The sequence below is a fragment of the Falco biarmicus genome, chromosome 3, assembly GCF_023638135.1.
Source record: "Falco biarmicus isolate bFalBia1 chromosome 3, bFalBia1.pri, whole genome shotgun sequence".
Lineage (NCBI taxonomy): Eukaryota > Metazoa > Chordata > Aves > Falconiformes > Falconidae > Falco > Falco biarmicus.
In genome coordinates, this window is record NC_079290.1 from 43,602,804 (window position 1) to 43,621,038 (window position 18,235).

General features: G+C 37.7%; 1 protein-coding gene across 2 annotated transcripts in view; it reads left to right on the forward strand.

Annotated features, from left to right (window-relative positions):
• The window catches only part of ARMC1 (armadillo repeat containing 1), a 32,906-nt gene extending 21,335 nt beyond the window's left edge, over positions 1 to 11,571 (forward strand). For both annotated transcript variants that reach the window (XM_056331466.1, XM_056331467.1), the window contains exons 4-7: positions 5,146 to 5,335; positions 8,715 to 8,831; positions 8,915 to 8,989; positions 9,549 to 11,571. In XM_056331466.1, coding sequence (XP_056187441.1) covers positions 5,146 to 5,335; positions 8,715 to 8,831; positions 8,915 to 8,989; positions 9,549 to 9,740 — 574 coding nt within the window. In that variant the 3' untranslated portion in view covers positions 9,741 to 11,571. The remainder of the gene's footprint in view (positions 1 to 5,145; positions 5,336 to 8,714; positions 8,832 to 8,914; positions 8,990 to 9,548) is intronic.
• The last annotated feature ends 6,664 nt before the right edge of the window (positions 11,572 to 18,235 follow it).

Consider the following 18,235-nt stretch of genomic DNA (forward strand, 5'->3'; position numbering starts at 1 on the left):
GCTCTCACCTAATCTATGAAGCCAGCCATTTCATTGTAGAGAGCTATCAGGGTGGCCAGGCATGACTTTCTCTTTGTGAATCCATGCTCACTCTTCCTGGTCACCTTCTTGTCCTTAATTGTCTGGAGGAAATGGTTTCCAAATTTCTTCCATCACCTTCCCAGGGGCTGAGGTGATTGTTCAAAGATTAACAAGAGCATTGAAATTTCATTAATGGGTAATTTTGTTGTCTTATTGTGGGTAGTGGGCAAATGGAACAAGTACAGTCAAAAGTAGCATCAATGTAGAAGTGAGACTTTTGGAATTAAATGACACAAATTTCCTTTTGATAGAATCTAGGATGTAATTTAATCTTTGGTAAAGAAAGATACCCTCTTTAATTTGAAGACCTTCTGACTCTAGGTTATAAACTTACTGAAACAAAAATTAATACTAGTGAAGTGCTGTTATAGTATGTTATCTGTTGGGCTAATGTGTCTTTAGAGCACAATGTATGCCACTGAGGAGATGCATGTAATAGTTTCTCTGCTTGTACACAGGGTCTGCTGTACTTTAAGCAGAGTTATGATTGCATGTTTCCTCTGATACAGAAGTGTGTATGTAATGTACACGTTTATTTTAAAATCTATACATAAAATATTACAGCTCTAAAAAGGATAAGTTGGTCTTTTGCACAAACATACACATATATATAAAAACCCCTATATATATATTTACAAATGTATTTGTCTTGTCTTTCTCCAAAAGGGGAAAATCCACTGTATTAGTCTTTCTCAGACTTTGTGCTTTTTCTAAAGGAAGAAACATAACTTTCTATGTTATTTTTACATCAGATACAGCTATGCTAGGAAGATTGTTGGGGCCCTTCTATTATCATTTACAATGCGGCATGTATACTTGTCACATGGTGGTTGTACAGCCATAATGCTATATGCTGCTTACGCATTCTTTTCAAGCATGTGTACTCAACCCACATCCCATACACCTTTGGAGCTGTAGCCAGTAATTTTTGTGTCCTTTAAGCTTAGCTAAAACTTTAAAAAATGTCTTGTGCTAATAAAACCTCTGCAGCACTTGGACCGTGTTCACAAAGTTATTTTTAGTTGTGAAGAAAGACAGCTATTTCTTTTATGCTCTTCTGACAGATACATAATATGTTGGATTCTGTGGTCATGTTATACAGTCAGCTTTGGGTGAACATAATGGAAGGACTGGCAGCAGTTTAAGTTGAACTTGGCTCCCCAGTTCAAGAGAGACAGAGAACTACTGGAGAAGGTCCAGTGGAGGGCTATGAGATTAAGAGACTGGAATGTCTCCCTTATGAGGAAGGGCTGAAAGACCTGGCCCTGTTTAGCCTGGAGGAAAGAAGACTGAGAGGGGGTCTTATCAATGTCTACAAATATCTTAAAGGCATGTGTCAAGATGATGGGGCCAAGACTTTTCAGTAGTGCCAAGCAACAGGACAAGGGGCAATGGGCACAAAATGCAGCACAGGTAGTTCTGTCTGAATGAGGAAGAACGTCCTTCCTTTGAGGGTGACAGAGCACTGCACAGGCTGCCCAGAGAGTTTGTGGAGTCTTGTCCTCTGGAGGCAGTCAAAACCCACCTGGACACAGCTCTGTGCAACCTGCTCTGGGTGAACCTGCTTTAGCAGGGGGTTGGACTAGATGATCTCCAGAGGTCCCTTCCAATACTGACCATTCTGGGATGACAGGAATTCAAAACAACAGTGAAAGATAAAGATCTGAGTTTCTGGCAGGCTGAAGTAATGTGAGATGTTACCGCCTCTGAAAGAGAGTGTTACCGACTCTTACCAACTGTTACTCTGCTCTAACTGGAGACTACAGTTTCCCTAGCAGGGTGGCAGAACACTAGTCATGGAATATTAAAACAGCCCAGGTTGGAATGGACCTCGAAAGATCATCTGGTTTGACCTTTTCTGGGAAAGGGGGACTAGATGAGACTATCTAGCAGCCTGTCCAATCGCATCTTGAAAACCTTCAGTGATGGGGACTGTCACATCTCTGGGGAGGTTGTTCCAGTGATTGATTATTCTCAATCAATCTCTAACTGCACAGTGACTTTATAGTATGTACCTGCACCTTCGATGGTGAATGAAGTGCTATACTAGAGTGATTGGGGTGGCAGGTGAGCAAGAGCCACCACTGCTGTGGTGGTGGCAGGAGACTGGGTCAGAGAGTTGTGAGCAGCGGTATCAAACTGCTGACGTGCAGGTGCTGGGAAGGCCTGTGCCAGTGTCATCAGAACCCTCTTAAAGTTGCATTTTTTTTCTCATTTCGGGCCACAAAACCAGAGCCTGCGTGTTATCCTTATTTTTTAAAAAAACCCACACTTCCACTGTTCTGTTTTCATTTTATGTGTAGTTTCATTGTATTCGTTTTCTTGTTACTAATACAGTGTATAAAGAAACAGTCAGCATTGAACATCACCTTGGTTTTACAATAGAGAGGGTTTATTATACTTACTTCTAGACAGGTGTTATTTTCCTTAAAGATCATAGAATCTTGGAATAGTCTGGGTTGGAAGGGACCTTTAAAGGGCATCTAGTCCAACCCCTCTGCAATAAGCAGGGGCATCTTCAACTAGATGAGGATGCTCAGAGCCCTGTCCAACCTGACCTTCAGTGTTTCCAGGGATGGGGCATCTGCCACCTGTCAGTGTTTCGCCACCTGTCAGTGTTTCACCACCCTCATTATAAAAAAAAAAACAAACCAACACTAAATTCTTCCTTAGATTTAGCCTGATATTAAAATACTAAGGTTTCTATTCTTTTTGTAGCTGTTGTATAAATCACTTTCATTAAAAAATAAGATTGATGCAAAACTTGTATTCACTCATTTTACCAGTGCACTAGAAATTGTAGAGTAATTTCTGTATGGAATTTTGTGCAGTTTTGTTTTAACTGAGTTGCTGAAAGTGTAGTACTGCATTTCTGCAGAATAAAAACTGGCTTATACCTTTATTAGGGGATTGCTTTGCGACCTGGTATTTGTATGTGACATCTACTGTTCTTGCCTTTGTAGTGTAGTGTCTGAGTTTCATGCTGCTGCTTATTCACAGTCAGTTGCTTATTTTGCAACAGATTCTCTTTATATAAGATTAAAGACTTGTGTTTGGGCTTTTGTGGTTTTTTTAAATGTGAAAGGGGTAACTAGAGTTACCATCTGTAACTTAGTGGTAGATAGTAATAATCCTCTATTTGGAAAAATACAGGAAATTATCAGAGTAGTTTAAGAGTGTGTGTATGCATATGCATAACGTTTACTTGTATAGACTTGTTTTGGGAATATCTTAGAATGCTTGTATTGAATAAGAGGAGATTTAAATTTGTGTTTGCAAGTCAACAGGTTGTTTCAGTAATACAGTTAATCTCGGTTCATTATTTTTCCAAGATCTATGCCAACTATAATGTTGTGAGCACAAAACTTGTATGAAAGTGACTGTTGATTTTTTTTTTTGCTCTTAGGTACTTGTATATTTTATATATTTAGACATATTGATAACTTTATCTTTCTTTTGTGTATGTATATATGCATTTATGTATTATGGCTAATATTAAGTATATTTTATTTTGTATTTGTCTTGCTGAATTTTTTTTAACTCTAGAATGCAGTAGTAAAATTTTATTCAAAAAAACCCTCTTACCAACAGCATAGTGGGTGCTGTAGGTGGGATAATGATATTTTCAGTAGTGTGCTTAGTTAACTGCATTTAAACTTACGAAAAAATAAGTCTGCTATTGTAAATCTGTTGAAATGGCCAGGGATTTTGTCATTTTTGTTGAAAGAATTTGCTAAAACTAATGGTCAGGTAAATTTCATAGTATCTTGATAAGTTGTCACTTTTGCACAAGCTAATTTATTACTACCTCAAGACATCAGCTTGCATGGCTTTATCATTTGTTCTATTACTTTAACAAATTGTGGAAGCTTGAAGTTGAAATCTTTGTGAGTTCCCAGCACTTGTTTCTGTGAATTAACATATTCTTTTTTTCACTGTAGGAAAGTAGAATGTAAGCATGTATTTAAAATTGAACGTATGCTGAAATGCTTTACTATTTTATGTCTTGGTGGTTTGCTTATTACCTTTTTTTTTTTTGTTGTTGAATGCTGTCAGTGTACTGAATGATCACCAGAACTCATGTTTTCGTCTCCAAATGAGTGTGGTTCAAAACCAGGTGCAGAGAAGGGGCAGGGGGGAAGCTAGCTGGGACCTCCACAAGCTGAGAACTCCTAACATTCTTGCTTCAGTGTTATTTGTCTGTATGGTAGGATGGAAAATGTGTTTAATGTCTGGTAATTAAAGAAGTCAAATGGAAGAAAAAAGAAGTCTAAAGGTACTTGTTACTTCGTGTTTGCTAAACAAAGCAGCAAAGCTGTCATTCATCATTTTAAGATTAATTACAAGTTGATGTAGTAATAATTTTGTTTCCGCACATAGCTTTAAATCACTGGCATAATTAAAATGCCTGAATTTAGACAACAGATTTATGTTAGTACCTTACTAAAATTACCTTTAATCATAAGAAATTAATATATGTTCAATTATCTACATTTTTTCTGTCTAAAAAAATGCTAACATATAGTTTGTACCATAAATTTTAGTCTAATCAGAAATAACCTTCGGATTCCTCAAGAACTGGGATTCTGCTCAGCTGTTTGTGCTCAGTAGCTTCAGAGAAGAAAACATTTGGAAAGATTGCAGTTGAACAGAGAGGTTATTTTTATTATGTAAAAAGGAAAGTGGGAAATTAAACTCACAAGGCAGTTGGAGATCTTTTGGTAAAAAAACCAAACCTCAACATGGACAAAGTAACTGGTGCACTGAGCATCTGCTAACATTTGGTTTGTAGTTGTCAAACTGATGTAAACTATATTCAGGTTGTTTGAGAACACAGACTTGTTTACAATTATATTAGAATTTACAGACTTAAAAATTGGAGTATTGGAAAGGAAATAGCTGTGCCTAATTTCTCCTCTTTTAAAATCTTTGCTATTTGTTGACTGTATAATTGTATTTCTGTAGCACGTGGAGTATTCCAGTTTCAAGGACATAATGAGCAACTGTTCAGAGTACTAATGTAAAAAGAAATATTTACAAATCTTAATCCCTTTTTTCTTGAAGGACCACTACACCAGGAGAGACTAAACTTTTAGCTTCTGAAGTCTATGATATCCTTCAGTCTTCTAACATGTCAGACACAGACAATGTGAATGAGATGAATTATCGTCGACGGAAAGCACAGTTTTTCCTCGGCAGCACAAATAAGCGTGCCAAGACAGTGGTTTTGCATATAGATGGCCTTGATGATTCGGTAAGGAAACCTTCAGCATTTATGTAAATAAGGCATGCCATACTGAGATGTATTTTGCCACAAAAACAATGTATTCAGGCTGCTTGTGTGGCATCATCAGTTGTCAGCAATTTCCATGAATTATATTTTGAATCGCAAGATCTGTAATAAAATCTTGCATAAATCAAGCTTACTCAGAAGATCTAAAGAAGATGTTTTAAGGTAAGTTCCTTGATGGCTTTTTAATTACTCTAAAAAACTATTCTGTTTTCGCCTTTCCTAATTTTCTTTTTCAAGAAAGAAGGGGATAAATAAGGTACCTTTAGCGGCTTTGCTTAAGGGTATCTTGTGAGTGTATCAGTGTGTTAAACAAAAAATAAGTTTCCTTTTAGTTACGGAGATTTCAGACACTGGGTTTTGGTTTTGGTGGTTTTTTTCCCCCTTACTCTTAATTTAGAAATGCTGCATTTTCTTTGAGCTGGTTTTGCTACATCTTTTCATTGTCTGTGAGATCTTTTCTACTGTAGTGACCAGAATGGCATTTGAGTTAATGAGGTCTCACTGAGTCTTTATGTAATGTCAGAATAACTTCTACGGATTTATCTACCATACCCCTGTAGATAACACCCCAGGGCCATGTTTGCCTTTTTACGGCTGCCAAACAGCATGTAGACTATTTAAGCATGTTATCCACAAGTGCCCTCCGGACTCTGTATCTTCAGTTTTGTACCCATTTTAAATGATCAGACCTGATCCTTTGCTTTGTTGCTTTATATTTTGCCAAGTAAGCGTGTCCACAGGCCCAGTTTACCAACAGCATACCCATCGTACTGTTTTCATAAGACCATAGTTAATTCCTTTAGAAATAACATGCTGCTCTAGCTCACTTTATACAAAGTAAATATTTTTTACAGTTCTGTCCTTCCAGCACTTGCTATGTCTAAAAGGCAGTGCTTTGTCAACACCATTGGCTTTTGTGCTCTGAAGGGGTTTTTTTAATTCAGTCCTATTGGTTGTCTCCTGTTAAGTTTGCTTTGGTTTGTTTTCAAGCTTCTAGTTGATTTGTTTGTTCACAGGTATCTCCAAGCAAGAAATTTCGTCCACCTATGTTTTGTGAGTTTAGATATGCTGGCTATGGTCTAATTCTATCTTAGAAGTGTTTATTTGTGTTTTTCAACAAATGTAACTTAGCAAGATTTGTGGAGTTTCTCTCTTAAAAGCTGAGGCAAAGGTATCCCGAAAAAGCTTAGCTCCAGAGAGCAAAACTGCAGGCTCCTGTAGTTGCCTAGAGCGCACCAGCATGTTTTTCTAGCTCACTGTTAAAGAAAAGAAAAATCTGACTGTTCGCTGGCTGAAGATGGCTAGTGTACATTGCTCTATGTACATCATCAGATGATTAAAGAAATGTTAGTGATACTCCAGGTGCTCACCCAGCAGTTAAACATACCTGTAATGCTGTTTTAAGCGTCGCGGTAAGTTAGCACTGGAAGGATAATGAAGGATGAGAACAATAAAAGCAGCATAGTTTCATTCAACGCTATTCCCAACTTAACTAGCAAAGATTATAAAGTGGCACATATGAGTGTTAAAAAACATAGTAGGTAAACGCAGGGTTATAAACACTGTATTTTAAGTTTACCTGTGTTTTATCTTCTAGATTTGGAACAAGAAGCTGCTGCTAGGAATGATTGCAAATCCTACAAATGCCTGTGGATTTTAAAACCTCAAGTATTAGATACTGATTATTTCAAGGAGGGAAAGGTCGTTTGTGGTTTAGTGTGGGGTTGGATGTTTTTATTTTAAGATCTAATTATCAAAATTACTTATAAGCTTACAAAAAAAGGAAAGAATGAAGCAGTATTTCAGGAGTCTGTGGCACCCCCCTCAGTAAGTTTTCTAGTCTATACATTTTAGCAGTACTTGTCTAGGGTATGGTGATCAGGGTTTGATGTGCAAGAAAATAATCTAAACTTCACCTGTCCTACACTGTACCTGTCCTACCCTGTGCCCACGCTTCAGGAGTACCATGCAGAAAGATGTCTAGCTGTGTATTGAGGTTTGTGCCTAACTGCCATAGTTAAACATACTTTGTAAAGGACATTTGTGCAGCAAGACCGGTGCTGCCAAGCTTCCAGATGTTTGGGGAGTCTATATGGGCCTTGGTAAGGTCTGTATGGACCTTTTTCTTTTAAGAAGTGATTTGTCAGGTATCTAATCACTGAACGTTCATTTTGAATTAAACTGATATGCCTGTGATTTAACCTGGGATCTCAGAGTAAAAAGCCAAATTCTGTCACAGAATTGCTATACACCCATGTAAGAATAAAATATTTGTTTAGGCTAATAAGCTGTGAATGAGTGGTATAAAGTTATTTTTCAAAGTCTCAAAAACATTATTTAAATACATAAACTTACACAAATTAGTTCAATATATATGCTAAACTGCCAAAAAACGCCCCTGATTTGCATAGTTCTTTCAGAGATTAAAATAATTTTATTTACTTGTTGTGCATGAAACTATCCCAAATACTGACCACCAATTATTTGAGAGCTAATGTAACATGCTTTGAAATAACTTATTATTTAAAACCTTGCAGAAACTTGCAGTAAAAGTTAAATACATCATTATTTTGAACCTGTGTAAGGCTGTCAGTTTATTTCTGGTACAGTGCATCTCCTCTTTTTTCCCCTTTTCTGCTAGCAGTCTCTCCAAGTATATTTTAATCTGTTTTGTTACAACTAATCTGTGCAAATATTAAAAGGAAAAATAAATGACAGAAAATTCTGAGATAATGTAGAGCAGATGCAACTAGTACAGGTCAATGTAATGTTACAGCACAGCAGGCAATGTCACTTGCTTTAAGCATAACATTCTGTGGGTTATCAACCAAATATTTTCCCTTTGAAATAAGAATTGTGCTGTGCAGTGATGTCTGTGAGCTGCCACAGATGAAGCAGCTGAAAGATACAACAGCTGCTTTGATGCATTCAGTCAGTATGGAGGCAAGGTGTCTGATAAATACCAACTTAAACACTAACTATTCATCAATGAGCACTTCAGTCAATCAGAACTTAACCAGAGGGGACTGTTTAGCTGATCATACGGCAGAAAAAAACATTCTTTGCTTTTCAGCACTTTTGTCTAATTATTTACAGTTGATTCCATCCTTCTTTGACTTCTAAAGTGTAAGCAATTTTTCTCTTTTTTTTTTTTTTTTTGTGGCAAGAGAGCCTAATATTTGTGCACTAAAATGTAAGTCTCAATTTTCTTCTGCAAAAATGTGGTTGAGTAACAACCTGCCCTCAGACATACAGGAATTCCTTAACAATTAATTGTGAGCATTTTCACATGGTGTGTTATGAAAGTACTTTAGTTGTGGGGTGTTTGTTTCTTTTCCAGTCTCGAAGGAATCTTTGTGAAGAAGCCTTGTTGAAAATTAAAGGTGTTATTAGTTTTACCTTTCAAATGGCTGTTCAAAGGTGTGTGGTCCGAATTCGCTCAGACTTAAAAGCAGAGGTAAGTGCTTGACAAGCCTCCAGATCCTCATGTTATTGCATTCTGTCACACTAAGCTCTTGGTTTTTTTCTGTGTACTTGTAGGCATTGGCAACGGCAATAGCATCAACCAAAGTTATGAAGGCACAGCAAGTTGTGAAAAGTGAAAGTGGCGAGGAGGTAGGATATGTTTTTAAAATACCAGTTGTTCTAGCTCAGCTCTATCTTTAATACCAGCACCTCTGTGTCCATGACATCTGATGCCAGGCAAAATTTTTCAAGTGAGTGTGCTACACATACAGTAGAAGGAGAATGAAGAGTATCCGATGTCAGGGCATGTATCCGTAGAACAGTTTTACAAAACTTAAGTGTTTGGAAGAAGGACAAAAATACTGTAAATATTTCTCTCCTTAATGATATGAAAAGGATCACAGAGAACCTTTGGGGTTTTTTTGGCTGCAGTTGCTGCACTGTTTTTATTTTGCAACTACAGTAAAAGGGCTGTCTTTATTGATTTTTTTTTTTCTTGCATGTTAAGCCAAAGCTTTTTTTATTTATATCCTAATCATAGTAGATTCCAGATATATAGTAGGTTCCATTTATATTCTTGATGTATAGGGGAATAGGGAAGGAGTCTCACAACATGCATGTCTGTCATCCTCAATATATATATATATATATGTATCATTCTTTTGAGTTACAACAGTTGATGTAATTTTAATCTGTTGTGTTTTATCAGATGCTAGTTCCATTCCAAGATACTCCAGTAGAAGTAGAGCAGAATACAGATCTACCTGAATATTTACCAGAAGATGAAAGCCCTACTAAGGAACAGGACAAAGCAGTGTCTCGTGTTGGGTCGCACCCAGAAGGTGCAGCAAGCTGGCTCAGCACAGCAGCAAACTTTCTATCAAGATCTTTCTACTGGTGACTTGTATTTGGTGTTAAAAGACTGTGTGAATGAACCAACAGGGGGGCCAGTTTTCCATTGGTGTGGTGAACTGCCAAGTGCAATTTGCAATAAATCATCACAAAAATTTTAGATTAAGCAAATGTATGCTGCATTTTACATTTTATTGGACATTTAGCCTGATAGGGCAGGGGTCAAAAACCAGAGGCCTCCAATCAAATTGCTCTTTAATTTGTTTTTCATTTAGATTCTATTGCTTCACTTTTTAAAAATGGGTCCACTGTTATATACCAAATGTTTATGCGTATAGAGCTTTAAGTTTGGCTTCACATGAAACACGTGATGGGGAGAATCCATTTAACTCAAGTCTCAGGGCCTCTGCGAAAGAAAATTCTTAACAGCTCTAGTTCTGCATTAAATGAAATACCCTTTTTATTTCTGCATCCCTTTGGACTAATGTTATTTTGTTTAATTTTCTAGATTTTGACTCCAGAAAAAAATAGTCTGCCTCTTTTTTTTTTTGCCTTTATTTTTGCCAACCATGTTCACAGCGTGAGCACAATGATGTTCCTTTTTGCTATCACTACAGACTTGAAATTTATAACCCTTTTATGTATATTGAATTTTTTCCAGCCTGCCCTTAACCATTGGAGTGCTTGAGGTTAAGAAATAAGGGATTGAATAAACACAAATACATATACATACATTGTACAGTAAGTAAAGTAGAACATATTTGTAATGATGGGTGTGACTGACTGAGATATATATATATATATATATATAAAACTAACAAATACCACTGACTGCTGTTTAGGCTAGCTGGGAAGACTAGCAAAAAAAAATTTGTGGTCTAATGTAGGGATGACCCAGTGCAGCTCTGTCTGCAGAGAATAGAGGGTTGTAGGCTGTATTTGGTTAAGAAATGGTGTTCACTGTTAGTAAATATTTAATGGTAACTGAAACTTTAAACTTGAAGAATAAAGCAGAACTGAATGCCTCTTTTGCCACAGTGCCACACTCATAAATTTTGGCTTTAAACCTTTTCATTTTTTTACCTAACAAATCTGATACATAATTACTGTTCCATCCTAATGTCTTTCATGAGGCTTCCATGAAAGTACATCAGCTTGGATAGGCTTAAAAACATATGCAGACAATTGGCTTTACCTTGTTACTTAACAGACAGTCTAGGTTTAAAGATGTCTTGGTAATTTCTGTGACCGGAAGTGATAATATAAGCAAAACTTCTGTAGGTAGAGAATAATATATATCTGAACTGTTACTAAACACTGTGTGCCCGAAAGGATTCAATACACAGTGCTTGAAAACTGCAGTGCCACTGCTTTGTTGCACCAGAGAAATACAGCTGACAACTTTTAAATAATGTTATAAACCTCATTATACAATGCTTTTTTGTGGTAATGTATTTGCTATACTATTAATTATATTTACCACTTGGAGACTCAGAAAAAAAATATTAATGCATCAAAGTTATTCCCCTGTGCCTGTGCAGAAGGAAGGAATGAAAAACAAAATTCACAGGCTGTCATAATACTACAGAAATGCTGAGGAAATGGTAATGTAAAATAATAATGCAGGTCAGAGTTCACCCACCCGTTAATTGTCATTCTAGGGTAAAAAAGAAACAAAAGCTTGTTGGCAGACTAGATATCTCATGTTTTTTAATATATCTAGTTTATTTTTCATCCAGGTTTACACGCACAGATTGAAAATACAGGCTTTTCAAGGCATGTATTGCTTTAAATATGTAATACTACTCATACTGCTGTCTAGAATGTTACAGTACCAAATGTGTTTGAAAAGTCCTCTGTTCTATAGCCATGAATGCAGAGTTTTATTTTTCTGCATAAACATCTGTTTGCATTTGCATTACTGCACATCTATTTACTAAAAGACTACACCCTTTGGATATTAATGGTTCAGTACCAATAGGTATTACAGTTTGTTTGTGCATTTGGTCTGTAGGTGTGCTTTTATGACAGTATTGCAGCTCTTGTAGAACAGTTTAAGGCACCTGTAAAAGTTTTTGAAATATATTGTAAAATAATAAAGGATAATATAACTAAACAAAATATGACTGTTGCCTTTTTAAATGTCTAAACAAAGGCTGGTGCCTTTTTCTGGTATTAGATTTATATCGTTTTCATCTTTATTTTCATTCATCTCATTTTAACAGAGGAATGCAAATGTCTAGGCATAGCGAGATCTTTGCATATCACAATGGGGCTTTTGCGTATGTTTAGAGCATGCTTGCATTTTAAACAATTTTTTTGTGAAAAGTAGGTAAGTAGAAGCTACTTGAAGATGTAATCTCAAATTCATTCTTGGGGAGGTATTTTGGACGTTGGCTTTTTTTTTTAAATAAATATGTAGGTCATATTTCATTAAGGAAATTAAGAAGAATCAACATTGCTGGAGAAACCTTTTGGAAAAAAAACCCAGCCCCACAATGCGGTCATTCATTGACTTTATGCCTGTACTTTTTCAGAGGTCAGATTAAGGATGAGAAAGCCCTTCTACTCTGGCCAAAGATGACCATAAAAAAATTACTGTAAAATTAGAGGCATCCAAAAAGAAGCTGAACTGGGAGATGGAACACTGGTATTGCATTGCAGTAGTTGCAGAGTACTCGATGGCCAAGGAAGCCACCGCTACATCATGGTTTAAGCTCCTGAATTCTCCTAGGGTTATAGCTGTGTATACCATAATAGAGTAATCACTACCATGTTTCCTCATAGTAGGAGTAAATGCTGATGGGGTGGGTAGAGGCAAAATTGAGGCTTATAACTGTGCCTCTGTGAACAGCTGTCAAAGCACTGTAAGCATTCTGCAGTATTGTGAAATAGAATATACTCTAGCTTTCCCACTCCACAACCACCTATGGCTTATTCTGTACAAAAATAGCTGATGTTGCTGACTTTTGCCATAGGCCCTGCAAGCTGACGAGGAAGAGTACTGTGTGGGGCTAATTTGGAAGAAAACATTGAATACCTAGGCAGATGCAAACTGGCAGGTGAGAAGTACTCCTGTAACTGCCTGCAATGTAAATAAAACGTGGGTGCTCCTTTTTGCTTGTGAACAACACTCCAGCTGTCAACTAGTGGAATTTAAAAATGCACCTAATGAAAATTAGCAGCAGCATTCCTTACTGTATTCATTTTGCAGAAGGCTGAACCATAGTCTTTCCTGTTTCTTCATCTGTATCTGATTATTCTGAGTTCCTAAAATGTGAATCAATCTATTTGTTAAAATAAAGGATTGAAAATAGATGAATGTAGAGAAGAGAATAACCTCTCAACTCATCTCAGTTTCTGACTGTGTTTCTTCAGGGAAAAAGTTGATGGCATATTATTTGGTAAAAGGAGATGAGTGGTGGGGTCACTGGAGACTTCTTCTATGAGTTATGGCATCTAATTAGCCTCAGGGGTGAGACTGGCTGTTAAGATTCCTGCTCTAAAGCTCAATATAAAGCTGTTAAAGAAATTTTCCTATTGTAGTTTATGTGGAGCAGGCAATGCTCTGCTTGTTTAGCCTGCTTTACATGCGGGTTTTGATTAGGGTTGAAAAAGCTGGTTTAAATTTGCAGTACTTTGCATGTATATTGGTTAAAACATGGAGAGTGAGGTCTACCTCTGTAAGCTGATGCATGTGCCACATCAGAATTTACATTATTTTAAAATTTCTTCATGTTGCTGTTCATTTATGTGCATGTTGCACTAGGCTCATTAGTGACTGAGAGAGTTAGAGCTTCCCTTGTGGAATAAATTAAAATCCATTAAAGCAGTTGAAGTTGTCTGGAGATACAAAAACATCTCAGAGGAGATGCACACTTACCACATTTTTGTGCCAGTTGTCATGGTAGAAGTTGTTTGTTGTGTTAGCATCTGAAGGCTGCTATCTGGATCAAGTTCCCGGCAGTTCTCTCTCTTCATGGCATGAAGACTGCACAGAACCTGGTAGCTACATAATTTCCAGCAGTGTTTAATACTTGCCCAGTGCCTGCAGTTCAGGATGGTTAGCCAGCAGTGCTTGCAGTGATCTGACCATTTCCAAGGAGCTGGATGAAATCACAAATGAAACCAAACGTATGTAAAAAGCACTTCTATGCCAGCAGTGTACGGCAATATGTCTGATTGGCATGAAAAGGGTCTCTTAAGTAGCAGGTATAAAAAAAGGATACCATAAAACCACCATATGGCAAGACTGATGCTTTCATTTCCTGTCGGAGCACCAAGTTAAATGTAAGTACTGAGAATAAGGGAGTACTGCTAGTTTGAAATAATGCCTTGCTGTTTCATACTTCTTCTCGTTGAGGTCCTTCAGGGATGCAGGCATGCTAACCTACCCATGCAGGGAATTGCCGTGTCAGCTTCTCCATAGGAACTGCCCCTCTGGATGTTTGCTGATGCAAGGGGAGGGCAAACTATCATATGAGCCCATGGTGAGCTGGCAGGGAGCAGCTGGCACGCTGTTCACACCTAACATCCCACAGAAACAAGAACATCTGTAACACAAGGTCTTTACAAAGGTGTTTTTCTACTAGCCTTACTTTACGGACTGCAGAACTGCATCTGTTTACCCAAATTGCTCAGGAATCCTGGGAAGTATGAAATTTTGTGAGCTGTGTCTGATTCTTAGTTCATACTTTGTTACAAAAATAAGCTGAAATGCCTTCCATTTTGAGGCCTTTGTACTGTCTGAATGACTGGCCTAGAGTAGAAAAGTCAAACCTGTCATAAGCAACTTTCCTTACTGAGTTATACACAAGATCGCATTGCGAGCCAGGCATGGTTGAAAGCCAATTTTCTTCTCAAAATAGTCCTTACTGATTTGTTGAAGTTCTGGGTAGGGAAGAACTTTTGGTGACAAATACTCTTTCTAGTTAGTTTCCCCAAAAATATTTAGCTATCTTTGCATATGTTATGGTATATTTCAAAAGCTTTGCGTAACATGATTTACTTCAGCAGTGCCACCTGCATGCCAACATGCCCAAGGCATCTGCTGTCTTCATGCAGGTTAAAGCATCCAACCGGACGGTGGTGTTTACACCCTTTCTAGCAATCGATGTCATTAGTGTTCTTCAATCCCTAAAGCTTCTGTAAGAATGTCTGATCTCTTACAGATTCCCCATATACACACCATCATATAGCTGATACAAACATGATGTTTCTTTTTAATTACTTTTCAAGAGTGTGTTTTGGTTAAACTCCCCTCCTTCCCTGATCATGCAGGTCGAAAATGATTAGAACAAGGTGTCCTGTTTGTCATGTGGCCTTTTGGCCACGCTTCATTGGGGAAGAATCCACCTTGATTGGTTTGTATTAAACTTTGAAGGGCATGCAAAAGATCCAGCATGGGGACACCCTTTTTTTTTTTTGGGGGGGGGGGGCGGGGGAGGGGGGGGGAATGCGGGGAGGGGAGTAGGGGGGAAGGAGGGAGAGAGATGGAGGGAGGGAGGCAGGGGAGGGAAGCTGGAAGCTGGTTCCCAGAGAAACGGTTTCCATTTGCAAAAGGCTGCTCCTCCTGGCTAGAGGAACAGCACTAATTTAACGTTACATGAAACTGTCTAAAGGTGATGGTTTAATTTGTATTATTGCAAGATTAATTTTTTTCTGAATAAAAACTTAAACTACCATAATAGATTTTTGATTATAAAGCCCTATATTGTTAATATGGAAGTCCCATGTTTAATATTGACAAAGCTATTCACATTCATTATCTTGATATAAAACTAAAAGCTTGTATGTTGCCCTTGGTTTTCATGGCTTTACCTCCTTTGCTACAACAAATACGTGCTGTAATGTTTTAGCAAATAGCCATTATTGTTTATACACTGTAATTCAGTGGGATGTAGTAAATGGCATATTTTAAGGAGTCTATTTCTTTGCATATAAAATACCTGTAAAGCTTACTGAAGGTGAAGAGTGGCTACTACTTAGCTCTCAATTGTTGGCTACATTACTGAAACAATGAAGATATATCACCCACTATAATAGGGAAATAGCGGCCATTTAACATAGTTGAGCATTAACTCTGTCATTTAGGCTGCTGAAGCAATCTTATTATTATAGTCAGTGTAGCTGGTTTTGTTTCTCCATATGTGTAGATGTTCTGGTGTATAAAATGCATTGCTGTTTGTAACAGTAAATTACATGTGCTCCAAGGCTATTCTTGCTATTTAAATGAAGTTATATCTGGACCCTTCAACAGAATAAGCAAAGATAAATAACAACTGGTTTTGAAATCTTTTTCACTGTAGTAGTTTCAACAATGAAAATGCTCTGTGCTATCCTGCAAAACTTTGTTCTAAGAAAAAAAAAAGTGCTTTTGTATATAAGCCTTCACTGTGAAAACAGCTTCTTCAAACATAACTTTGCAGTTATATTATCAGAGGTGCATGTTCCCTATTTCAAAGCTAGGACACTGTAAATGAAAGCTGGTGATGGCTAGTTCTTCACCTGGGATGTCTCAAAAGTCACCACATCTTTAATATTATGTTTGCAGTTTATATTTGTGTGTCTGGCAAGATAAGTTAAGAATGTCATGTTGTACTCTCTTTTCTTTTTCCTTCAGCCTTCCATATACTATACGCATACCACCCTCAGTATAATGAACCCTGATGCAGGTGTAACTAGTGCTATAGCTAAATAGTCAGGCACAATTCAATCAGGGGTCTATAAATTATGAAAAGGAAATGGTAGTTATTAGGGGAAACCACGAAAAATAACTTTAGAACTTTAAAAAATTGTAATGTATCTAAATTAAAAAAAAAAAAGCTTTATTGAGACACTGTTCATAATATACATGGTAATACATAAGGAAGCATGATGCTGATCTCTCTGTAGAGTGGATTGAAATCTGGTAAACTACAGTAAGAGCTAGACCTGACCATTACTTGTGAAGACCCTTAATGTGTAGAAGTTCCCTGCATTATTTAAATTAATTGGAGCAGGAGGATGAGAAGAAAAGAACCTAATGCTACAAAACGAAGTGAAAGCTTGAATGTAGCCCAGCTACACGTAGTCCTTTTCTGCTCCTTGTCCTGACACTGTCACCACCAGACTGCAGCAGTGCCTGTAAACTGAGATGTGGGGAGGAGTGCTTATGTGAGAATAGCATGAAGTGAAAAAAGGTGGGCCCACAGGTGGCGTTTCCACTAGCTCTAGACTACTTTTAATATTCCAGTAACGAGAGCTTATAAAGACCCAAACCCTGAAAATCAGTTTTTGTCTTTAGAAGCCCCTCTTTGACCAGCCAAAGTGTTAGTGTTCCAAGAACTGTGTTTCTTGTGCAAGTTCAATGCTATACTATTCTGGCTAAACAATGCTACAGTTGTCTTTGTGTTTGGCTTGTTGGATAGTCAGCCACCACAGGGCAAGAGACAGAGGGCAGTCTTTAAACAAATTCTCCATTTGGAGAAAGGTAAGGATACTGAAGTTTGGCCTTCACCTATGTGCTGTGTGCCAGCCTCTAAAAAGATGTGTGCTTAAATGCCACCACTGAATATTTTCTTTCCTTCCTTCTGAATGAGAACACCCAAACTCAAAGTGCCCCACTGAACCCTGAGCCCCAAGCCAGCTCTCAGCCACTGAGTGATGGTTTTGGGATCACCTAAATGGATGACAACAGGTACCCAGCAAACTTTCAATATCTGGTCCTGGTGACTACAGCCCATCTTGAGTACCCACCTACTCCTAGACTGAAACGGCAGCTGGCATCAGCAACTCAACCAATCCAATTTACTTTCAATCACACGATTACTACAACCTCCCTCCTCCATCTGTGTAAACATATGTCTTTGTTAAACACCACCATTTGTACAGGATAAAAATTGTCAATGCTGACAAAAATGCCCCCACATAATGCTGTTGTGATTGCAATGTTGTCCTTAAGCTGATTTTAAAGAAGTCTGTGAGCTGATCAACATCTTCCACTGCTATTAGTGAGAAACGTTTTTCAATAGAAATAAATCTTTCAAAAATGGCTTTGTCAATGGGTAATATAGTCTCCCTTTTCTAAGACTCAACTCTTATAAGCTATATATTTATTGTTAGTAGCAGTTTGTAGTGCCACAGTAATATCCCAAAGCAATTGGTGTCTCATGAGTAGTCTTTTCTAATATTAGTTTGTTACCTTGGCAAGAACGTATTTCCCTCATGCCTTTCTGGGGCTGGCCCTTAAATCTGGCAAGGGAAAGAGTTACAATACTGAAGAAACCATTTGGTCATTAGTGATTGCTCCTTGCACCAGCTTTTCTTCAGAAATGACCACTACTGGCTTCTGTCCAGGAGTTTTCCCTCTTCTTTATCTTGTAGTAGAGTGCAGTATAGCTAGGACTGTCCTACAACATAACTGAATCCCAGCATAACCAGGGGCCTTCGCTCTCTATACCCGAGTGTCACAAAAGAATATAAAGTTTACACAAAGTTCTAAGTTGCTGTGTGAGATGTCAAAATGAAAAACTGAGAATTAAATCCCTCCCCTGCCAAGGGGAG